Source organism: Nanorana parkeri, unplaced genomic scaffold (genome assembly GCF_000935625.1).
Source record: "Nanorana parkeri isolate BGI_ZX_2015 unplaced genomic scaffold, ASM93562v1 scaffold524, whole genome shotgun sequence".
NCBI classification, from domain to species: domain Eukaryota; kingdom Metazoa; phylum Chordata; class Amphibia; order Anura; family Dicroglossidae; genus Nanorana; species Nanorana parkeri.
In genome coordinates, this window is record NW_017306792.1 from 319,922 (window position 1) to 329,861 (window position 9,940).

The 9,940-nt window shown below is 41.9% G+C and overlaps 1 protein-coding gene across 1 annotated transcript in view; it reads right to left on the bottom strand.

Annotated features, from left to right (window-relative positions):
- Positions 1-6,786, bottom strand: part of NOX3 (NADPH oxidase 3) — a 36,877-nt gene extending 30,091 nt beyond the window's left edge. The window contains exons 1-4 of the mRNA XM_018561442.1: positions 6,742-6,786; positions 5,846-5,941; positions 2,478-2,585; positions 2,232-2,316 (exon numbers count right to left, since the gene is read on the bottom strand). Coding sequence (XP_018416944.1) covers positions 2,232-2,316; positions 2,478-2,585; positions 5,846-5,941; positions 6,742-6,786 — 334 coding nt within the window. The remainder of the gene's footprint in view (positions 1-2,231; positions 2,317-2,477; positions 2,586-5,845; positions 5,942-6,741) is intronic.
- Between the last annotated feature and the right edge of the window lie 3,154 nt (positions 6,787-9,940).

Here is a 9,940-nt window from a genome sequence, read left to right on the forward strand (position 1 = left end):
TGATCATTTGGCAGCATCTATGCCCAGTTGGCTTTGATCTCTGCTTTCTATATAAATTCTATTCTGAGTGTTACCCTCTTTTTTACTTAAGCTAACTCTTGTTTTACTTCAGACTGCCCTACCACCCTTTAAAGAGAACTATGAGGTAAGTGTTTTCCCCCATAGTTCTCTTAAGGGTCACGGGAGGACATATACTAGCATCCTCCCATGACCCAAAGCTTAGTATATCGCAAGCTACAGCTCGCAGTATACTGAGACCGCCGGGACAGATCCCGATAATGCTGTTGAGAGCCACCCAGCTGGCTGATTGACAGCGAGCTCTGCTTATCTAGAGGCAGAGCCAGCTGTACCCGCCCCCTCCCCATCTGTTCCTCCATTCAGCACTGGAGGATCGGAGCGGTGATGGGGGGAATCCCTGCGGGGAGCCGTGACTGGCAGTCACCGCTCTCTGCAGGGAGATGATCAAGAAGTAAGTGAGCAACAGTATGTGTTCGCTCACTTCCCGATCTATTGAGCCGACGTGTGACACTTTCATTGTCACACGTCGGCTCAAACTATGAGGTCGAGTGATTTTCACTCACCTCATAGTTCTCCTTTAAGCTTCTGTCCACACCCTGAAGTGCTTCAGCCACCCTGCCCAGCCTCTATAGTCCACTGCATAATCTACTGCAAGTACCTAAGCACTAAACCATTTGTGTAAGGCACATGTGTCAAACTCAAGGCCCAGGGGCCAAATCCGGCCCACCAGGCCATTTCCTAGACTTCTACTTTCAGATCTACGTATTAAGTTATTACTAAAACCAGTGATAATCGAATGCAGAGGCAATTATGATAAAGATTAGATACATTTATATAGTCTTACAGATACCTTTGAGGGCAACCATAATGTTGATGCGGCCCACGATTAAATTGAGTTTGACACCCCTGGTGTAAGGCATGCTACTAAAGGTGAAATATAGTGCAAAAGTGGTTATAATACCTCAGCTAATACCTTTAATGACAACATAACAATAGAGCCCATACTAAACTTCAATGAGGAACTCATGGGAAAATTCCAGGCCCTCAACATTTCAATGGGTGAGGCTAAAGTTAGTCACTCAAGAGGCTACCCACCAAAAATCTACCCACTAACCTAAAGATCCTTTTTCCCAATAGGTTCTCTTAGGGGGACTGCCGCTTATTTGGGAACTTCTAGAGTGTCTACAAACTGTCATTTTCTCTCAGGCCTCACACACCTGGAACCAGATAACAGAATGTTTTTAATATTCCTGCAACGTCTGAGGTTAATGTATGACAGCCCAGACAGGGGTGTCCCTGTGTTACAGAGCCAATATCACCTTGATCTATGTGATTAAGAACCATGTAGCTTTGGATTTCCAAAACGTCCTAATTAATCAGTACTAATCCTCATCTATAGTTATGTAGGCTAATACTATAATCATATGACCAATTACTACCTCATACCCAGTCTTGTTGTTAGACTTTTTGCCTCACCTCTTTGTGCTAAGAAAAAAGATGCAAACTGGGGTCACTAATCTTTCAGAAACTGAAAGGTGGCGGTGCAGTTCTAAAATCCTCTACCTGTAGTTGAGGAAAAAGGAAAGGTGTCCCTGACTATACAAAGGTCTTGGCAAAATTGCCACACAAAAAAACCAAAAGTATTCATTAACACTAATTGATGACTTCTTCAATCAGGTTGTCAGAGCTAAAGTATTTACTAAGCATGATATACAGGGGACCAAAAACATAATTCTAGACCTGGAAAATAAGAAATCACAGTCCACCTTTATTACCAAGGTTGAACAGTGATCTGTGTAATGCAACTATAATCCTCGAACATTCTTGCCTGTGATCAGTATACTAGATGCTATCTCCACTGGTTTATTATCTGAACTTACCTAGGTCCAGTCTGATTCCCCACTCTAACTTCTAATGTCTTTTTTTAAGATAGGTGCATAGACATACTCACATTTATTACACAAATATGTATATACATACATTCAGCACACATTTCTGGAACTTCAATAGTTTGTTCAATCCAATATGACTGATAGACATGTTTACTAAGAACGATCAACTGTGAATGTTGGTTGCAATTTGACAGAGCAGTTACCTGTATTTTGTAATACAATTTAAGTCCACATTGTTCACATACATATCTTAAAAAACGATTTCTGGTACATAGAAAAGTGATAAATGAATATAATATAAATTTAAAAAAGCTAATTTACCTGAATGAAGGCCAATCATATATCCAATTAGTCGGTGAAATGTCATGTTTTTGTCAAGCAGTCTTCTCATATTTCCACTGCAGCACTAAAAAAACAAACTCAAACAATAATGGTCTATACACCACTAATGCTATAACCATAGCAAATGTTTGCTATAGTGGAGCATAAAATAGAAACATGTCAAACATATGTTATAATCAGACGACAAAGCTATACATACACTTATAACTGTTTAATTTAACTCACCATACTTCCTCTAAGTAAGGAAATGAAGTTTCGACTAACTGGAATCAAAATCAGCATACAGTTAAAATTCAGACACATCGCTGAAGCTCTAGCCCAAGCCAAAGAGGACTGTGAAGAAATATTAAAGATTTTAGGGGCATTTCATTGTATAGTTTATTATATTTTACCTTGTTTATGCATTTTAGTCTTAAATCAGTATGCACATATAATTCATTTAACATTTGAAGAAGGGCTATTTATTATTTTCTACATACTTATATAAAAGAAATGTGTTTTTTTTCATCAGAACATTCTGCCCTGATTTGGATTACAGTGCAGAACCCATGCCTTCCGTAGGCACTAAACTGAATTTGTCAGGTGATGATGTCCCATGCCAGTTGGAATATACTGGCACTGTAGTTTTCTATATTAGTCAACAGCTGGCATGCACAGTCAAGACCTAAGGGAGTGAGTTGCTGACAAAGAGTAGAAAGCCATCACTCAGAAGTGGTTCATTACAATTTGTTGCTTATTCTGTCATGTTTATTAAATTCATTAAACAGAATGAAAATAATAACCTATAAATTTCCCAGTTCTGCCAGGAAAGGAATAATTTTCTCTATATTGGTAACACATACATTGTAGCAATTCTATCACTGAGACATATGAAACATTGAAATCAATATGTCATTTTTTTTTCAGGGAAAATATCAGTTTGCAGCTGTTTATAACAATTCAATTGCTCTTTTCATTTTTGCTATATGCTGACAATGATGAAAATAATCCATCAAATGCTATTTTGTGGAGAGATTGTGCCAAATCATAATGTATTTCCTTTGAAATATTTTTAGAGTATTCATAACAAAGAAAACTAGATAATCTTGCATCCTTTTTTCCATAGATGTCTATAAAATATCCCTTGACCTATAGAAAAAAGTCTGGTTCAAGAACTGAAAACTAGAAATCTTGCCACTGTCTTCTGGAAATGAGTGAAAAAAATACACAACTGTTTTACAAATATCTAGTTTCACCACAAGATTTATTTTCCAAGTTTGCACTGTTAGGAGAGGAATCTATGAAAATAGTGTTGCTCAGCTACTAAAACTTTTTTGTGGACTGCAGTGGGATGGCTACACTTGCATGCTATACTGAGCGACACACCAGCCAGCAACAAAGTCACACACTCCAATATTTATTCGATAAGCTTATGCAATGTCACAACATTCATTTTTATCCAGAGATGCATTCATTTTTTCCCCAAGATCTTGTAGTGGTGATGGGAGAGTCGGACCACAAGTCTTCTCCAGCACATACCAAAGATTCTCCATGGGGTTAAGATATGGACTCAGGTGGCCAATGCACGCATTAAAATGATGGAGTCTATTCACTAAGCTGCCAAAGGATCTAGCCGTAGCTTCAGCTGATACTTCGGCTAGCTTCGGCCCCAGGACCCCTTTGGTTCAGTAGAACCGAAGGGCTGCTGTAGCCCGTCAGTATAGCCCGTACAGCTCCCGAAGTCGGCCGAGCGGCTCAGTCGAGCCAAAGGCATATGCCTCGGCTCGACTGAGCCGAGGTGAAAGCCGAAGCTGGCCGAGTGGCCGGCCGACAGCCTGCTTCTGACAGCTGGGCGGAGCCAGCCATCATCTCACGGCTGGCTCCGGCGACTTTCAGAGAGATCAGCGTCCCTGGTTACCAGCCAACCAGGGACGCTGTCATTACACACTGAGAGCGGCCTCTTCGTGTTCTCAGTGTGTAATGACAGATGGCGTTTCTGGTTACCTGGTAACCAGGAACGCCATCTGTCATTCCTCCCCCGGACGCTCTGGGAGTCTAATAGGTTCCCGGCCGCCCGGGAGAGAAACACTATCTCCCAGAAAGGTTCACTCTGCTCGGTCGAGCAGAGTAAACCTTTCCCTGCTTGTTTTTTTTTCTTCTTCTGACATCGGAGCCGTCAGAAGAAAAAAAAAAAAGAAATCACCATAGGAATGCATAGCTAGATTATTATTGGCTATTTCAATTTGCAATAGCCAATAGCAAACTAGCTATTGCACCCGCCCACTGCTGCTGTCAATCAGCAGAGAGGGACCTGCAGTTCTCCATCAGGTTCCCCTCTGGTGATTGACAGCAGCAGAAGGCGGGTGCAAAAGCTAGTTTGCTATTGGCTATTGCAAAGTGAAATAGCCAATAGGAATCTAGCTATGCATTCCTATGGTGTGTTCGGGTTTTTTTTTTGACAGCAGCAGAACCGCCTGGCCAATATAAAACAGTTGGGCGGAGCTAGCTGTCACTGCTAGCTCCGCACAATCATTTTCTAATCTTTTTTAAAACTTTTTAAACTATTTTTCTATTCTGCTCGGTCCACAGAGGGACCGAGCAGAACAGCCGAGCCGAATGCCGCTCAGCGGCATTCAGCTATTTACTCACTGTTGTTCGGCATCTAAGAGAATAGACCGAACAGCAGCTAGTAGCCTGCCGGAGGTTCGGCGTAGCCGATCCAGATGTTGGATCGGCTGAGTCAAATTCCTTCTGCACTTCGGGTCGGCCGAACATGCTGGGCATGTTCGACCGAACAGAAGCCACACGAAGCCACCCGATGTACGGCTCATTTCAGCCGATATACGGCTGGAATAAGCCGTACCAGCCTGAAGTGAATAGCCGAACAGCTTTCGGCTCACTTCGCTTGGGGTCGGTTACCCAGATAGCAAGCAATTGAACTGCATGTTTGAAAATGACTTGCTAAACTATTGCAGACTTGCCAAGCTTCACAATTTTGTTGCACAATTAAAGCTAGTCTGCATTGCAAGTGTCCAGAACAACGTGCTTTGCAAAAGTGCTGTACACTTGCAGAGCTCTTGTAAGACCTGCAGGACTCTTGCTGTAGACTTGCCAAGCAAATTTGCTACAAATTCAAAAAGTGTCAACTAGAACTTGTGCGGCAAGTGTTCTGCAAGTCTACAACTTGCCAGGAATGTGTGCAGCAAGTTAATACGAATTACAATTTAACCCTGCCACAAGTTTGTGGCAAGTTATCCTTGCTATCTGGATAGTCACTCGGCTGCCTACGGCAGCTTAGTGAATAGACCCCTATGTTTCCTGAATCACTCTTTCACAATTTGAGCCCAATGAACCCTGGCATTGTCATCTTGGAATATGCCCAATGTGCCACCAGGGAAGAAAAAAATCCATTGATGGAAAAACCTGGTCATTCATACATTCAGGTAGGCAGCTGACCTAATTTTTTGGGGACATAATGTTGCTGAACCTAGACTAATTATCCAATGGAAGGCTCTTACTTATTTGCTTAGCTAAATCCAGGTGGTGACTTTTTGTCAGGCAGTATATAATATAATTTTTACTAACAACATATTTGTAGAAGACTTCATACTTACACCCAGGATGACTCGAGTATAGTAGTAGGAATCTACGTTTTCATACCAGATAAAGTTGTCTGTAAATATGTATATATTTAATCCCAGCCAAAGGACCTGCAACCAACATAAGGAATGTTATGGGTTGTATGTTTAATGTTATGTATTGCATTAGGAAAATAAAGCATATATAAAACATGCAATTATAAAACCAAAATAACCCAACCCCATCAAAATGCCAACTAATTGTCTTTCTATTTTGTTTGACAAAACTTATAGCATGAAATAATTTATTCATGCACAAATTCTAAAAATCTATCAAATTAAATCAATATTAAAGCATATTATGCAAAATTGCACCACTACACCAAGCAGAGCACTTCAGTGTGCGTAGTTCCATTAACAAAAAGCTCATCACCGAGCAATCAATAATGAACCATACTATGACTGCACATTTTAATCTCTTTGAAATGCAACTTTGTAGCTTATGATAATCTGCCGGTGCTTATGTAACAAGACAAAGTTTCACACCAGGAAGAGCATAAGAAGCCTAGCACATTTTATGTGCACTATGAAATATTTAAAGTTTGTTCCAGTCTCTTAATTCAGTAGCAGCTACTTAATGGTGAAATGATTTGTTGTTTGTAGAAGCCAAAGAATATGACAGCACCACCCAGCATGAATAAAGAGCTTAATAAATTTAAGACAGCAATAATATAGATCCCTTGTCACCATAAACAATGCAGTTTCTTTAGCAAAAATCACAGTTTTAACTGTAATAAATATCAGTAGCTAGGAATTGCTAATATATGAGTGAATGCAAATTTTCTATAGCTAAGCTTCCTATAATTACCAAAACAATACATTCTCAGTCTTAGCAAGAAAATACATAAATATGAGCTATTACATATACTTACCATAGTCAAAAAAGTTGTGGTTTCATTCAAAATCCAATAGCCCATCTCAGGATAAAGCTGCTGTACTGCAGTAGCAATATAAAGGTGAAAGACCTTTTAGCACCTAGTGTCTGGCACAGCTCAGTTCCGCTGCTCTGAACTGAAACATTTCTCCTTGGAATTTTCTAATTAAAACTTATCTGCCAAAAGGCCATCACCAGCCTGTCAGAGTCACGTGACTAACACACTCATAAAGGTAGTCTATGTCCTATGCCATTCTCTTGAGTAAATAAGATGTGCTCTTTCACTGTTAATTAAACGATCTTGGCTTGTTTTTAATTAGCCTTACATTCACACATTCAATTTAAAACATATTCACTGATAAGCACAATCATGAGGCTCCTTTTTGCAATGTATTCAAATATGCATCCTTTTGTCAGCCTTCCCTGTCAATTATATAAAAATATATATTTGAATATTATTTAATGAAAAATATTAATTAATACATAGTAAGTCAAATTATAAATGTAGAATGTATAAATGTATAGTACAAGAGAGTGGTGGTAGAGCTACCACTATCAGATCCACCGTGCCATGTCCCCATTATGCACCTCCCAACAAACCGGGGTCCACTAGCTCCTGTTGTAATGAATTTGCTGATGGTGCAGCCAACACTGCACCTATCTCAAACTATCACCCATACCAACTTCTTCTCTCCTCTGAAGACCTCCTGCTCTCCAGCCCTCTTGCCACCTTCACCAATGCTCACCTCCAGGATGTCTCCCATCCTCTGGAACTCCCTATCCCAATCTGTCCACAATCTGTCCACTTATCTCCTAATCTGTCCACCTTTAGATGATCCTTAAAAATGAATTTCCTCAGTGAAGCCTATTGCACCTTGACATATCCATCCTTTCACTTCTGCCATGCATGCAAGGGATCTAACTGGCAAAATTTAATCAGCAATATGGTGGCAAGATCCCATGCACGCAGTATTGTGACCTTGTCATAATTGCGCAATGCAAAGAACCATCAACATATTGTTAATGTTATATGTTTAGTGCATATGTAGTGGAAAAGGGGGCTCACGCAGCAGTGACAGGAAAGAGAGAGATGGAGGAAAAATTTAGAGCTGAGGAGGCAGGAGTACAGCAAAGGAAGCCACAGCAGATAGTAAGGGAACAGAATATATAGAGAAAAGGGTGCAGGGAGCAGAGAGAAAGAGATACAGCAGAACAGATAGAAGAAAGCAGTTAGAGAGATAGAGAAAGGCAGCAGAGAGAAATGAGAAGACAAAGTATAGTGAGAGAAGAGTGCAGGAAGCAGAGAGAAAGAAAGACTGGAGTATAGATAGAGGAGGGCAGTCAGGGCCGATGCTAGGTTATTTTGTGCCCTAGACAAGACCAGCTACTTGCACCCCCAAACCCCCCCAAAAAAAAAATTGCCATGTTTTTAAAGACAGATTTGTAGAAAAAAATAAAACTATACAAGATGAAACTGTTAAATTATACAGCACTGCAAAATACCGCCAGCTATAAAGGACAATATGGGGTCTATTTACGAAGCTGTGGAAGGATCTGGCCATAGCTTCGGCCGATCCTTCGGCTAGCTTCGGCCCCAGGACCCCTTCGGTACAGTAGAACCAAAGGGGTGCTGTACGGGCTATTCACAATAGCCCGTACAGCTCCCGATCATGGCCGAGTGGCTCAGCCGAGCCGAACGCATATGCATCGGCTCGGCTGAGCCGTGCTGAAAGCCGCTTCTGACAGCTGGGCGGAGCCAGCCGTGATCTTACGGCTGGCTCCGGCCACTTTCAGAGAGATCAGCGTCCCTGGTTAACAGCTAACCAGGGACACTGATCTCCAAACAGTAAACTCTGCCTGGCGCCCCGGGAGTCTCCTGCTCCCCGCCGCCAAGGAGAGAAACACTGCTTTGTCTTTTTTTCTTTATTCTGACACGCACATGTCCGAATAGAAAAAAAAAAATGATTTTTCCCATTGAAAAGCATTGGGACATTACTATTGGCTATTTCAATTTGCAATAGCCAATTGTAAAATAAAAATGCAGAATAATAGTATATAAATTTGCTACATACTCTGTGCTGCTGCTCTGTTCCGGGGTGTTGGCTTGATGTCTCGGGCAGAGGGTCTCAGGAAGGGTGCAGAAAGTCTCATGAGGGGTGCAGAAGGTCTCATGGTGGTGTAGAGGGTCTCAGGAGGGGTGCAGAGGGTCTCAGGAGGGGTGCAGAAGGTCTCAGGAGGGGTGCAGAGGGTTTCAAGAGGGGTGTGGAAGGTCTCACAAGGGGTGCCGAGAGTCTCAGGAGGGGTGCGGAAGGTCTCAGGAGGGGTGCAGAGGGTTTCAAGAGGGGTGTGGAAGGTCTCACAAGGGGTGCCGAGAGTCTCAGGAGGGGTGCGGAAGGTCTCAGGAGGGGTGCAAAGGGTCTCAGAAGGGGTGCAAAGGGTCTCAGAAGGGGTGCGGAAGGACTCAGGAGTTCTCAGGAAGGTCACAGGAGGGGTACAGAAGGTCTCTATAACTGCTCAGTCATATACAATCACAAGAATTTCTAGTGATTTTATAAGACTGAGCAATCGTTTATTTTATGACAATACAAGTTACTATGTGAGAAATGTAAGGAATAGTAACTTGCATTCTCATAAAAAATAAATGATTGCTTAGCCTCAGTGCCAACACAAGCCTACCAAGATAGAAAGGAAGGCAAGAATACAAATGCAGGCAGGGTAGCAGGAATACAAAAAGGGAGAGAAAGGCAACAGTAGAGGCAGTGGAAGAAGGAGTAGAGAAAAAGACACCGGAGCAGACAGAATCTGGAGCAGTTGCCCATTGTAACCAATCAGCTTCTATCCTTTAGTTTCAAAGCTTAATTGAACAAACTGAAAAGAGAAACTGGTTACTTTGGGCACCTGCTCTCTATTCTATCTGCACCAGTTTTGATACATTTCCCTCATTGCATCTAAAAAATGGAAACCTAAAGTGACATTAAAGGCTGATTCCCCCCTCCTCCCCCCAAAAAATCTTCCTTCCAACGGTTTCCAAAAGTCCCTCCAGTGCTAGTGCCGCTCTCTGATCCTCCTGTCTTCTGTGTCCCACAAAGTCTGTCTGGCGTGCGCACTCCCGGCTGCATGTATTCACTTCCACTGTGTCTCTCCACCTCTCCCCTTCGGTGATATCGACTGCCCATGCGTCTGCACTCATTTCCTCC